The sequence below is a fragment of the Dipodomys merriami genome, unplaced genomic scaffold, assembly GCF_024711535.1.
Source record: "Dipodomys merriami isolate MVZ:Mamm:240054 unplaced genomic scaffold, mDipMer1.0.p SCAF_3, whole genome shotgun sequence".
Classification (NCBI taxonomy): domain Eukaryota; kingdom Metazoa; phylum Chordata; class Mammalia; order Rodentia; family Heteromyidae; genus Dipodomys; species Dipodomys merriami.
In genome coordinates, this window is record NW_027204492.1 from 17,427,543 (window position 1) to 17,441,878 (window position 14,336).

The 14,336-nt window shown below is 40.9% G+C and overlaps 1 protein-coding gene across 1 annotated transcript in view; it reads right to left on the reverse strand.

Annotated features, from left to right (window-relative positions):
• Stk26 (serine/threonine kinase 26) overlaps nt 1–14,336 on the reverse strand; it is a 67,118-nt gene that overhangs the window by 37,746 nt on the left and 15,036 nt on the right. The window contains exons 2-3 of the mRNA XM_070039719.1: nt 13,470–13,838; nt 13,212–13,359 (exon numbers count right to left, since the gene is read on the reverse strand). Of these exons, the coding sequence (XP_069895820.1) occupies nt 13,212–13,359; nt 13,470–13,838 (517 nt within the window). The remainder of the gene's footprint in view (nt 1–13,211; nt 13,360–13,469; nt 13,839–14,336) is intronic.

Genomic DNA, 14,336 nt, shown 5'->3' on the forward strand with positions numbered 1-14,336 from the left:
ATTTTTTCTAGTGATAAATACATAGCTTAAAATGTAGCTTAGTGGTCAAGCATGCACAAGGCTCTAGGTTCAATCCCCAGTAACACTCCCCCTTCAAAAATAAAAATAAAAAGTAAAAGTAAAAGCTGAGTGTGGTGGTGAATACCTGTAATTCCATAACTCAAGAATTGAAAGCAAGGACATGATGACTTTGAGGCCAGGCTAGATTAACATGGTCCCGTTCTCAAAAAACAAAACATAATGAAACCCACCAAAGTGAGGGAAGAAGGAGGAGAGCAGTAAGAATATAGTTGAAGTGAGTTTATTAAAAATACCTGGTGTGCGTATTATGGAAATATCAATATAAACCCCCTCGTATTACAAATATATCTTAGCTTAAAAAAAAATAAAGTACTATGCCATTTGCTGATGGCTCACACCCATAATCCAACCTACTCAGAAGGCTGAGATTTAAGGGTTAGAAGCTAGCTAGGGCAAGAAAGTCAGTGAGACTCTTATCGTTAGTTAAGCACCAAAAAAGCCCAAAGTGGAGCTGTAGCTCAAGTGGTAGAGGGTTAGCCTTGAGCAAAAAAGGTCAGGGATGGAGCCCAGGCTCTGAGTTCAAGCCCCAGGACTGGCACAAAAAAAAAAGTGCCAGGTGGTGGATTACACCTGTAATCCTAGCTACTGAGGAGGCTAAAATCTGAGGATTGTGATTCAAGGCCAGTCTATGCATGAAACTCCCTGAGACTCTTTTCTCCAATTAACTAGCAATAAGCCAGAAGTGCAGCTATGGCTCAAATGGTAGAGTGCTAGCCTTAAGCATAAAAGCTCAAGTGGTAGAGAACTAGCCTAGAGCATAAAAGCTCAGGGATAGAGCCCAAACCCTGAGTTCAGGATTAAATATTGGTAAGAAAAAGAGAAAAAGAAAAGATCAACTGGTGATGGCTCACGCTTATAATCCTAGCTACTTGGAAGGATTTGATGATTGTGATTCAAGAGGACCTGGTCCGGTCGTGGGGCCTGAACTCTGGGCCTGGGCACTGTCCCTCAGCTCTTCAGCTCAAGGCTAGCACTCTACCACTTGAGCCACACCGCCACTTTCGGGTTTTTTCTTTTTGCTTATGTGGTGCTGAGGAATTGAACCCAGGGCCTCAGGCATGCAAGGCAAGCGCTCTACAACTGAACCACTTTCCCAAACCCTCACGCTGAAATTCTTGCTAGCAGGATGTTAAAATCTGAGGATCTAAATTCAAACCCAGCTCATACAGGAAAATATCTGAGACTAATCTCCAATGAACCAGCAAAAAGCCAGAAGTGGAGCTGTAGCTCAAGAAGCAGAATGCCACCCATGAGTGAAAAAGCTAAGAGACAGAACCTAGGCTCTGAGTTCAACCCCAGGACCAGCATACAAAATAAAACAAAAACAACTTAAAACTTTAAAAAAGATTGAGAACATTTCTACACATGCTCTTGAATATTCTCATTGATAACAAGTCTTTGTGAACAATAGATCCTTTTCTGTTGTCTCTGTGTTCTTTTAGCCTTTGAATAGTGATCTGAATACTAGGCCAGTAAATGAGGTGAGCAATCGAGTTTGTTCACATTGTTTGATGTTAGCAAACTCCTTCAATATTTGCTTCTCTTATTTTCAGTCCTAATCCTTTGTTTGAACTGAACTCTGAGTTTTCCTACAGGTACCTGTTGGTAAATGCTAATATATTAATCTGCAAGGTGTAGGGAATGTTTTAGAGAGCAAAGAGGGCACTTAGGAAGTAGTTTATTTCCTTAATGATTCAGAATTAACTTCCTCTCTCTTGCAGGAATTTACATATGTAATCATAAGTTGGCTCCAGAATATCATGATTGTGAATGAGTATTTCTCATATAATAGTCCAGAGATATGAAATTCAGTTTGTTTGATTTTAGGGGAGGAGGAGTAGTAGGGGGAGGGCAGGAAGAGGGGGAGGGGAAGGGATTGTGAATAAGAAAAAGTGCTGAGATGTATCAAATTTAGAAAAACTCTTAAGAATGCTAACTGGGAAGCCAGGCACGGGTGGCTCATGACTGTAGTTGGCTCATGACTGTAGTCCTAGATACTCAGGAGGCTGAGATCTGAGGATGCAGTTCAAAGCCAACCTGGGCAGGAAAGTCCACGAGACTCTTATCTCCAATTAACCACCAGAAAACTGGAAGTGGTGCTGTGGCTCAAGTGGTAGAACACTTGCCTTGAGCTGAAGAGCTCAGGCCCAGAGTTCAAGACCCATGAGTGACAAAAAAAAAAAAAAACTAACTGGAGGCAAATTTTGCCATTTATTGGAATTTAAGATGTTGACACTTTAATTCACTTTAGGCCAAGTTGCATTTCTCTTTGTTTTAGTTTTTATTAATTGTACAGACGGGAGGATTTTCATTGTGATATTTCCAAACATGTGTACACCATGTCACAATCAATTTTAATCCCTCTATTATCCTTCCTTACATCCTGCCCCCTTCTTAAAACAATTTCTTCAAATTTCATTGTTCTGTTTACATCTATGCAAAGAAAACCTTTGAACATGTACATCCTCCTTCATCTCCCTTGCAAATCCAAGCCCCTCCTCTGATACCGGCTCCCTCCTAACAAAGCCTGTTAATCACTCCCAAGTTGGTTTTTCAACTGTACGTATAAGCAGATTTCATGCTTATTTTGTCTGTGTGTATGTCTGTGTGTGTGCGTGCGTGCGCATGCGCACGCAAGCCAGTGCTGGAGCTTGAATTCAAGGTCTAAGCTCAGTCCCTTAGTTTTTTGCTCAAGGCTAGGACTCTGTCACTTGAGCCACATATCTACTTCCACCTTTCTGCTGGTTAATTGGGGATAAGGATCTCAGACTTCCCTCTGCAGACTAACATGGAACTGTGATCCTCGGATCTCAGCCTCCTAAGTAGCTAGGATCACAGACATGAACCACAGCACTGGGCTAGATTTCATGTTCTTACTAAATGTTCACATTTGACAGTAAGGGCATTTACTGAGCTGTATCCTATAGTAAACACCCAATCACACTGAACACAGTAATAGAACTCCATAGAAATTTCTATTTGTAAGAATTTGTTATCTACAGGGCTTATTATAAAAGGGGGAAAAAAGATGATAGAGACATAGACAGACCTACAGGTAGATATAAAGAGATCAAAGACTGTGTTTATATCTCAAAGACAAGCACCAGGTCCTATGTCCTAGCCAAAATAAACCTTTCAAACTGGGTGTGAAGGTACACACTTGTAATCCCAGTTCTGTGGAACCCATGGAAGGAGGTAAATTCTAGGCTTGCCTGGACTACATAGCAACCATATGCACACAAAGTAAAATAGAACCAAAAAAATGGGCCTTCAAAACTCAGCTGCTAAATTTCTAACATGCATATTCAGTTATTTCGAGGACAAGAGAATCTGATCAAAGTATATTATATACATGTATGGAAATATCACAATGGAACCCTGACATTGTACAAGTAGTAATTTCTAATAAAACATTGTGGGGAGAATCATTAAGCTTAAGTCACCAGTGTCAACTTGATAAAGTCCAATAGCTTACCGTTTGCTGACCAGTACATAGGAAGGCTCAGCTCTAAGTTCAAAGAATTTTTTGACTAAAACTAGATAAGCAAATAGGACCTAGTTAAGGAGTTTGCTAACTGCTGTTCCCAAGGGGACCAGTAGTACTAAAAAGCATACACCTAAAGCATGCTTCTTTCTCTGAGGCTGGCAGACACATGGAATATACAGTCTCCTCAACCACAAGAGGTCAAAGTTCTATATTCTATCACCATACTTACAAGCAGGTGGGCATTCTTTACCGAGTGGATTCTTTTGTGCTTCTGCTTACAAAATTAAGGCAGGTGGAAAGCAAATTGAGAGCAGGGATGCCAGAAATTTTCCCAGTGCTTGGGAGCCACAATATGATGTGGCAGGGTTTGGAGAAGAAATTCTAACTTTACAGCCTCTATTGGCCCAAGTACTACAAGTTGTCTTTCATTAATAACAACTTACACCCAATCTGATTGTCTGTGTTGCACATCCCCCATGACCCCCTACTATAGTATTTATATTATTCTGCATCAAATAGTTAAGCCTAGCTTAATATACATACTGTAAAGTGATATGTCCCAAAGCCAATGGCTTAATGGAAATCTGGGAGAGGGGACTACAAATGCACTAACAGAGCAACTCAAAAATGCATTTTCAAAGACAAATCTGGACGCTTTGAGATGTCCTTGAAGTATTTCCTCCACCTGCCAAAAAATTCACTCCTAGGATTATGTTACCAGGCACTACTGAAATCTGGTAGAGTAATTCACTCCTATGCTTGGAAATGTCCTAACACTTCTAGTGTCATATGGATTTCAAATCTAGTAAAACTTCATTAAGGAAGCTGTTTCTATAATCCTAAGCAACTGTTATTCTTTGGCTAGACACCCTATTGTTCTGTAATAAATTGAAAAACATTCACTGATGGCTGATTTGAACCCAACTTCTTCCAGCCTTTTGAATTTTAAATTCATAGGGCTTTATAGATTTTTTATTCCAAAATTTGTTTTTGTTGTTGTTAAATAGGTGAATGAGAGAGAGGGGGAAAATACCACCAACACACAGTCTTTGTTGAAAGGTTGAAAATTCTGTAAACCTTTTTTTGCATGAGAAAAATGCAAAATGACAAATGTGTTAAGATTTCTCAGCAACATATTTTTCATGTTACTTGACCCAAACAAGAGGAAAGTGAACACATAAAATAATAATTAAGAAAATAAATAAATAATAAAAAATAAGGGCTAGCCATAGAGCTCATGTACTAGATCTTGTGTTCCATCCCCAGCACTATACACACACATACACACACACACACACACACACACACACACACACACACACACAAATTCTTTCACTTAAGCAGTCTACAATTTTGTTTACTCTGAGGCTCAGTAATTATGGGCCACAGTTTTGTTCTAATTTTGCCATACTAAGCTAAAACTATGCTATACTAATGGCTAATCTGATATTTGGGGATATGAATCACTCAGGCCCATGATCTAATGATAAATGAAATAAAAGGTCAGCAGGCTGCTGTCAGAGGAATGCTGGAGGAAGACCAGAAAAAGCTGAGGAAGAGTTCTGGGCAGCAGCTTGTAGCTCTATCCCAAGTATAGATAATATTGATAAGGGATGGGGGAGGACTAGAAAGAAACAGAGGATTGTGGCAGGATATGCTCTATACATAGGTTTCCTGGGTTTTTTAGTGTGTACATCAGGTGATTTACCTGAGTAATAATGTTTAGAGAGGAACAATCAAGAACTAATTCAATTTTGAAGCAATTTTATTCTATAATCACTCTTCCTATCCTATAGGAGGGCTAAGAAGAATTAGTTAATACCAACAAAATATTTGATATGGCTGAGCACCAGTAGTTCACATCTGTAATCCTAGCTACTCAGAGGATCACAGGTCAAAGCCAACCCAGACAGAAAAATAAATTCCTGAGATTCTTAGGCAGCAAAAAGCCAAAAGTGGAGGTATGGCTCAAGTAGTAGAGCACCAGCCTTGAGCAAAAAAAAAAACTATGGGAAAGTGTGAGGCTCTGAGTTCAAGCTCTAGTACCAGCACAAAATATTTTATTCACATAAACATTTAATCAAAAATGTGGTGCTTACTACTATCTTAGTCAAAATGGTAGATGACCAAGTGAGAAATGTACCTAAGATGGGGATTTTTTTATTATGTGCATTTTGTTGACTTCTGCTTTAAAATGAGAGGTTGGAGATGTAGCTTAGTGGTAGAATGCTAGCTTGCATGCATCAGAGCTTGGGTTCTAACCTCAATACTGCAAAACTAAATGAATAAATAAATGTGAGGTACTTCATGCCATTCCTCCAAACACATTGTTTCATATGTTTGGGAGATGGAAAGTCTTTTGAGTGTTAATTACAAGAAATGAAAAGGACTTTGTTGCATAACACCTAATAATAGTGATAATTTTTGTCCTCCCAACTTTATTTTTTAGAAACACACAAAACCAGTTAAACTAGAACTCTTTCAGAGTACACAACTCAGTCAAAACATGATGTCAAGAGAGCTGAAATTCTACCATTAGATTTCCATATATGAATGAAATTGTCTGATTCAACTGTGATAGCTGGAACTAAGAAAGAAATTTGAAAAAATTGGTTAGGAGGAAAGGGGAGGACAGAGGGAAGGGACAAATGGCAAGTTGATCTTAATCAGTAAGGAGAGACCCTTGAAGATTCAATGAAAACTATACTTAAATATAAAGAGAAAAGAAGATGTGAAGGGAGAGGATGGTATTTCTCCTAAGGACACAAGTTTGTCAAAAATCAGCCCTGGTTACTAGGAAAGCAATAAGAACCTCAGTATGTGGACAGCTGATTAATTCACAGGCTTATTGTGCTAGACATTTTAAGTAAAATGCATTAAAATCACTTTTATAACTATGGAAAGTCTGTATGGCACACATATAAACTAGTCTTCATGTGCCACAGGTTGATAGCATTACTACACAACATATTTAAATAGTGAAAGATGAAAAAAGTTAGAAAATCTAGCCTATAGTACATTATTGGCCAATCTGTGGTTTAATTGTCCATGTGTAACGCACATATAATGATAGAAAGAAAAGTAAAATATGTGGCTTCTGCCTTCAAGAAATTTACAACCTAGTTTTCGAGACATGCATATCATACATATTTAGAGAAGGTCTACGTTTGGTATAAAAATCAATGGCTATCTGCTGATAATAATAGATATAAGCACTTGAACATGGAAGAGGTTTCTATAGCCTGGAATGTTCATAGGAAGTTGTTGGGAAATGAGATGGCAACCTTAAAAGTCATGTAGGATTTGACCAATTAATCATTACTGAATTGTAACCAACATGGTAGAGCAAAATGATTTTCTAGTGAGAAAGTAGTGAGAACCAAGCTTAGATCTATAAGTGAGATGCCAAATAACAGAAACTATGGAAAGCTGAGCAGAGGGCTTTAGATGTGATTGGGCACAGAACTGGGTTTCAACAGAAACAATATGGGTTATGGAGCAGGAGATAGATGAGATAGTGACTGTTTTTGTGTGATTAGCCTGACATTGTTTCGTAGTAGGAGCTCAAAATACATCGCCCAGATGATAGTTAATTCATCATAATAACCTTTCATTGAGGAAAAAGAAATGTAGCTTCTATTATTCCCAATTTTATAGATGATCCCTGAAAGGTCTCTGACTCAAAGAAAGGCAGAATAAAAAAAAAAATAGAACATCGCAATGTTCAATGATTCCTAAGAGGCAGCTAAATTGAATTCTTTTATTTCTGTGACTCAGGTAAGGGAGGTACACGATGGACCTTTGGGCTCAAGTGCTATTTCTAGCGCACCCCCCTGCACTAATCATGTCCTATCATGTGTAATTCTACATGCCCTCCCCCACAGTGCCAGCCTATGGCTTCAAACCTCAGCACTACCCTCTCCACAATGGGGACAATTGTTACGTTGACCAAGGCAATGCTGTTCAGCTTTTTCTACCTCAATTGCAAATGTGATTAGAGGAAGGAGTAAAGGAGATAATAAAAACATAGCTGATGATTTTTTTAATTTTTGAACATTTTGTTAGCATGAGAGAATTTTATTGTGACATTGCATACACGCACATTGGTGCATTTTAAACAAATTCACACATACCACCAATATTCCCATTGTTCTCCCTTCTTTTCAAAAAGCATTTGGTGGGTTTCATATATGCACTCAATATCCACATATGTATGTAAAGTCCTTCAATTGTTAATTTTAATATCTAGAATAAAGATCTAGCTAACAGTGCACAGAAGAAATGTGAATGGTCGGGGCTGGGAAGGTAGCTCAGCGGTAGAGTGCATGCCTTGCAAGCATGAGGCCCTGGGTTCGATTCCTCAGCACCACATAAACAGAAAAAGCCAGAAGTGGTGCTGTGGCTCAAGTGGTAGAGCACTAGCCTTGAGCTGAAGAGCTGAGAGACAGCGCCCAGGCCCAGAGTTCAGGCCCCATGACCGGCAAAAAAAAAAAAAAAAAAAAAAAAAGAAATGTGAATGGTCAATAAGTGCATAAAGATATGCTCAATATTCTTAAAATATGAAGGAAATGCAAAACTACACTAAAATGAGAATGACAATCTTCAAGAAAACAAAACAAACAACAATAAATGCTAGTGAGGAGGTGGGGTCAGGGAGAGGGATGGAAATGCTCATATACTGTTATAGTATAAACTAGTACAAGTATGGAAATCTATATAGTACATTCTGGTACCACACATAATCCTTCCAATTTAGGTTTCTTGATGATAGTTAAATGAAGAACTTTCCCAGACAGGCACTGGTGGCTCATGCCTGTAATCCTAGCTACTGAGGAGGCTGAGATCTGATGATCACAGTCCAAAGTCAGCCGAGGCAGAAAAGTCTATAAAACTTTTCTCTCCAATTAACCACCAGAAAACTACAAGTGGTGATATGGCTCAAAGTGGTAGAGCACTAGTCTTGAGCAAAAGAGCTCAAGGACAGAGCCCAGGCCCTGAGTTCAAGCCCCATGACTAACAAAAAAGAAAAGACAAATTTTCCTGAGAGAGCAAGGGAAGGGGTAATATTGTCCAAAAAGAAATGTACCTTTCATCTGACTTATATAGCTGTAACTCCTTTGTATATCAACTTTATAATAACAATACAAAATAAATGTATTGTTTAAAGAAAAAAAAAACAAAAAAAACTAACGAAAAGAATTCGCACAAGTTAATTCCTCTTAGCACATTTTCTCATTCTCCTTATACATCTTGTTTTCTTTTTTGGCAGTATTCAAATTTGAATTCAGAGCCTCAGGCTTCCCATGCAGGTGCTCTACCACTTAAGCCATGCCCCCAGCCTATTTGACTGAAGTTATTTTTCAAGTAGGGTCTCTCTTGTCTGCCTATGCCAGCCTTAAACCATGATCCTCCTACAGCAACATGGAGGCCTCCCATCTATCTACCAGATTGCCATCTGCCTATCTATCTACCTATACCTTTGCTCAAGGAATTTGCTCTCCACCAAATAGAACCTAACAATACTTTGGGGCGAACTTATCTTTTGGAAACTTTTACTTCTTCAGGTCAGATACTTCTATTATACTAAGTTCACAGATTTGTAATCATTTCATAGTTCTTTTTTATCATTTGATATTTCATGTTCCTTTTTAAATCCAAGAATATTAAAAAAAAAAAACAAAAACAAAACCTTTGGCTGGGCACCAGTGGCTCACACCTGTAATCCTAGCTACTCAGGAGGCTGAGATCTGAGGATTGCAGTTCAAAGCCAGCCCGGGCAGGAAACTCCTAAAGACTCATGTTTCCAATCAACCACAGGAAAACTGGAAATGGTGCTGTGGTTCAAGTGGTAGAGTGCTAGCCTTGAGCTGAAGAGCTGAGGGGCAGTGCCCAGACCCAGAGTTCAAACCCCATGACAAAAAAAAAGATACACCTCTAAAGGTAGATCATATAAATGTACTTCTGTATTTATCCAATAACTCAGTGCTAGGTTTGCCAATGTTAGGCAATGTTTTCTACCACTTAATTAAACATCTCCAATAAAGTGTTGATTCTATATTTAAAAGTAGATGAAAATGAATTTAAAAATTCTTTAGTAGGAAATTTAAAAATTCTTAATGTTTAAAAGAGAGGCACAGAATAAAATGCAACAAATGTGAGTCTGGTGCTGGTGGCTCACACCTGTAATCCTAGCTCCTCAGGAGGGTGACATCTAAGGATCAGAGTTCATAGTCAGCCAAAGCAGGAAAGTCTGTGAGACTCTTATCTCCGCTAAACTACCCAAACGAGCCAGATGTGGCACTGTGGCTCAAGTGGTAGAGCACTAGCCTTGAGCAAAAATAAGCCCAGGGACAGAGCCCAGGCTCTAGGTATAAGCCCTAGGACCAGCACACAAAATGAAAACACAAACATAAGAACATTTAGTGCTCCACCTTTATGTTATAACAGATTTAAAACTTAATTGAGAATATGTTTCTCACAAACACTAATATAAATATCTTAAACTTTTCAGTATGTTTTTAACTGAAAGTCTCAAAGACAAAAATAGGTTTTAAACCACTAAAAAAGTAAATATTTATGTGAAAAGAAAAAGGGTTGTTGGTTTATTATATTTTTAAAACTGTTCTTTAAATGTTGTTCATGAGTTCAGCTTCTGGGATGGAAATTTCCTTTTAGTTCAACATTACAAAACTAAGCACAAATTAAGTACAAAAATTCATACCTTCAACATGTGATGTAATAGGGCAAAAATGTTCATTACCACAATATTAAGAAATATCAACAAAATGCATTTGAGTAAGTAATTCATAAGGAAGAGTTTGAGTTGGACCTAATCCTGGATTTTCTTTCTTCACTCCAAGTTTCTTTTCTATTTTAAACCAGTGGCAACAGAAATTTCTTTGTTTGAAGGTCAGGAATGCTGAAGTCTTAAGTGATAGAACAGGTAGCCCAGCTTCTGCTTCAGGCTTCTACTTAGCATCTCTCCTCACAAGGAGAAAAACGTTGTGGATAAAGTCATTTTGTTTTTAATTTCTGTAAAAACCCTTTTTCCTCTAGCAATCTTCATAATTCTCTAAAATAAACAGTTGAAAAGCTATAGGTCAGTCAGTCACTTCACCCTGATTTTTGGAAATACGAAACTTTTATCACATAGCTAATTTATGTTTTCTTGCTACTCTCTAAGGCCTAAAAGTTGCTTGCTCCTAAATTTAATGAAACTGGGATAACTGTTATGGTTGAATGATATGTTTCTTCATCTCATCTGCAATAATTTCCCCAAAAGAATAGCAAAATAGATGAGGCCCAAGGGCCACATGGCATGCTGTGAAGTTTGTTTTTAAGGTATTGTACAAATTCAGCTATGGAGAAAACTGTATCACAAACAAGTACTTAAGAAACATGTCTAGAGGGGGAAAAAAGTGTGAATAAGAATTTAGTATTTCATTAAGATGGAGAGCTATGGTGTGGTTCGCGTGGTTAGAGTGCTTGCCTAACAAGCAAACAAGGCCAAATGCCACCTTGTGGGGGGAAAAAAAGCTGGAGAAAATGACAAATACTGTCCTTTCCGTTTTTCACTGAGATGCTGGTCCTATGCAAATTAGGTTAGACACAGTAATCAGACTTTTCAGAGTATTAAGTGCCAGGCAAAATTTCTAATTTTAAAATTCTAACCCAACTTCATTAAGTTTTAAAAATTCAAGCGATAGCCAAATCAGATAATTAAACAAAGCAGGGAGCAGTAAGAAATACTGACTAGCAAGCAGTTCCCAAACCATATAAATCAAATAAAGTCAAGACAAATCAAATAAAGACCAGAGACCACATAAATCAAATAAAGTCAAGACAAATGAAATAAAGACCAGAAACCATTTTCTCCTCAGCACGCAGTGTTCCCCAGAATCACAAACTTGATGAACAGGGAGGCACCCCTGATGTGTGCATGCACGCACACAGGCAGATCCAGGCGCGCACACACAATAGAACTGGAGACACATGGAGACATTCCCTTCAGCGGCAAACTTTCTATGTGGAGCGATCTCTTTGCCACTTAATGGAAAGCACAGTGGTGCAACCTCATGCACTTTTTTGCAGATCAGAGGAAGCAAAAGTGTAGTTAGTATTGTAAAGTCCTAATTCTCTGGATAAAATCACAGGCAGAACTGAATGAATGGGGTGTGGGGCAGGGTGGATGGGGGAAAGGGAGCCAGGGAGCAGAGCAGGGAAAAAGGTTGAGAAGAATGATCAGGCTCTTGGCAAAACTTGAATGGATTAACCTTTAACAAAAAGCCCTACTATTTCCGATTTCACATTTCCATTTCTTCCTGCTCCTCTAATTTTTTTGTGAAATATACACAAACTTCCTGGGACTAGAAGCAGGCTTGCGATAAATACAATTTAAAGGCCTGGAGCTAAAAACATTCCAGGAGTCGAAGGGTAGATATGTATCCTATACAAATAGCCCGTTGGGACAGAAAGGATTTTTAAAAATCGCTTTTGTGCTTAAAATACATAAAATGAGACCGACTTTTAAGGAAAAAGATGAAGACTGCATCAATAAATAAATTCTGGCTCTAAGGCACGGTGCTTTTGCTTTTCTACTAGAAAATCAAGTTCTATTACTGGTTGAAGTAACAATGGTACTCTCCATGTATATAATTTTTTTAACTTGGAAAACGTTTGTTGTCACATTTTTAGGTTATGGGGGACTGAGGCATTCGTGGTTTTAATCTCTAACCTCTTTGTAAATGAGTTGTTTAGGCTGAAGGGGAAAAAAAATCCATGCTTTGCAAAGTTATACTGGTATGAAAAACAACGCAATGTCTCTCAACATCCCTTTTTCCTTTAATAAAAGTAAAAATACGATGGCAGAGTTGAGTAGATTAAGAAGTTGGGTCGTGTACAGTAGTGTCTTGAACTGGACCAAAAACAAAACAAAACACAACAAAAAAACACCTTCGTTCCACTACAGGTAGCAATCATATTATAGGAAAGGCAGGGAGAGGGGGATGGGAAGTCATTTCCTCCGCCAGTGAGAACACGACCCTCCATTTCTCACGCTACTAAGGAGCTGGGTCAGGTCGGGGAGAGAGATGTAACTCCTCTCCGAAGCAGCAGCACCGAAGGGGAAAAGAAGTCATCTCGGGCGCTCTCTCAACACGCACAGGAAGAGCCCAATTCAATGTGACTGTCACCACCACCACCCCTTGTGTTGCTCCGCCCCAACTTGTTGGGGGGTACTAGTTGTACATTACCCCCACAAATTCTAAGACATCTCAGTCTATTCCAGGTTGTCTCCCCCCCCCCCGCCACCCCGCCCCATCTTCAACCTTAACTAGGATCACGAAGTGCAGGTGTCTGTAGTTCTGGACTATTTTTATACTCCTGCCCCCCCCCCTCGAGTCATAAACCCCATCCAGTTGTACGCCCCAGCCTCTCCGTTTCTTCCTCGTGCAAAGCACCATCTAAGCCTAGATGCCAGGAAACACCTCTAGCTCAACTCCAGGGTCACCTGGCCAGAGGTATTGGCCCTGCCTTCAGGGGATCTTTGGGGCTGCCAGCCAGTGGTCCCCAGTTGTTTAGCTCAGGGCGCGATAGAGTTCCCAAGCAGTCACGTGGGCGGCAGGGGTGGCCTGGGCTTCCTCACCTGCATCCCGGGCACTTGAACAGCCACTGGTGAGTGGGCCATGGAGGCGACGGCTCCCTGGCACTGATCCTGCACTGGCGCCTTGAGCTCAGACTGGCTCCTCCTCCGGGGGTAGGTCGGCGGCCCTCCCAGGCTTTTCGATCGGGGCCTGAAAGAACACGGAGAAGTGGGGTTACTGAGCTGATTGATGGCTTGCCGCCTCGGGCTGGGAAGGTGAGCGGATCGTGGCTCAGCGCGGCTCCGTGGGACTCAGTTTACCTTTCTGTCACCTGCCCGCCGCGGTGACTTCCGATGCCGCTGCTGCTCCTCTTCCTGAATGTAGGGCTCAGTGCGCGGTGGCGGCTGGAACCTGAGCTCGAGTGATGCCGCTCTTCTGCGCCCCGCCGCTTTAGGAAGAGGAGGTGGAGGCACCCCAGCAACCCGCCAGCTCGCCCTGCCTGGGAGGCGGTTGGGGGCGGTCTTGCCGTTGGCCCTGCCCCCGCCCAGCTGCCGGGCAGTGTCTGAAGAGCGTAGGCTCCAGGCAGCGAAGAGCTTTGGCTAGGGTTTCTGGAGCCCGACAAGTGGGACACTCTCCTGGCCTGCGGGGAGTAGCCCCCCGAGTTTGAGACACTGGGAAAACGGCCGGGCCTGGAAACAGAAAGAAAAGAATTGGGGAAAGCCTGGGATTAGGAGGGCGTCCCACAAGCGGCCACGTTGCAGGCAGGCATGCGAGTCTGGAGCGCGTGCAACCTCCCAGACGTCCTAACTTGAAACTGGGGGAGTGTTGGAAGTTTTGCTTGGCTCCCCCACCTGGCTGAGGGTGGGGCCACAGAGAGCCGCCAAGTTGTTGGATCCCAGCTCCTTCCCGTTCTCCGGGCTCCCCAACCACACGCCGAACCACTGGGTAGATTCATAGCCAGCTCTCCTGCTTTGGGGCTTCGTCGCGCCCAGACATGCTTCAGGCAACTTCAACCTAAGGCTACCTCTACCTCTTGGACCCTCAGGGAGAGAATGTCCTGGTTCGGGGCTTCTTTCCAAAGTTCTGCACGTGTAAAGCACAGGGAAATTGGAAAACAGATGGTATGTCGGCAGAAACTTAATGAGGGTAATAGAGGCGAGGGAAATGAGATTGGATCATTAGCAGTA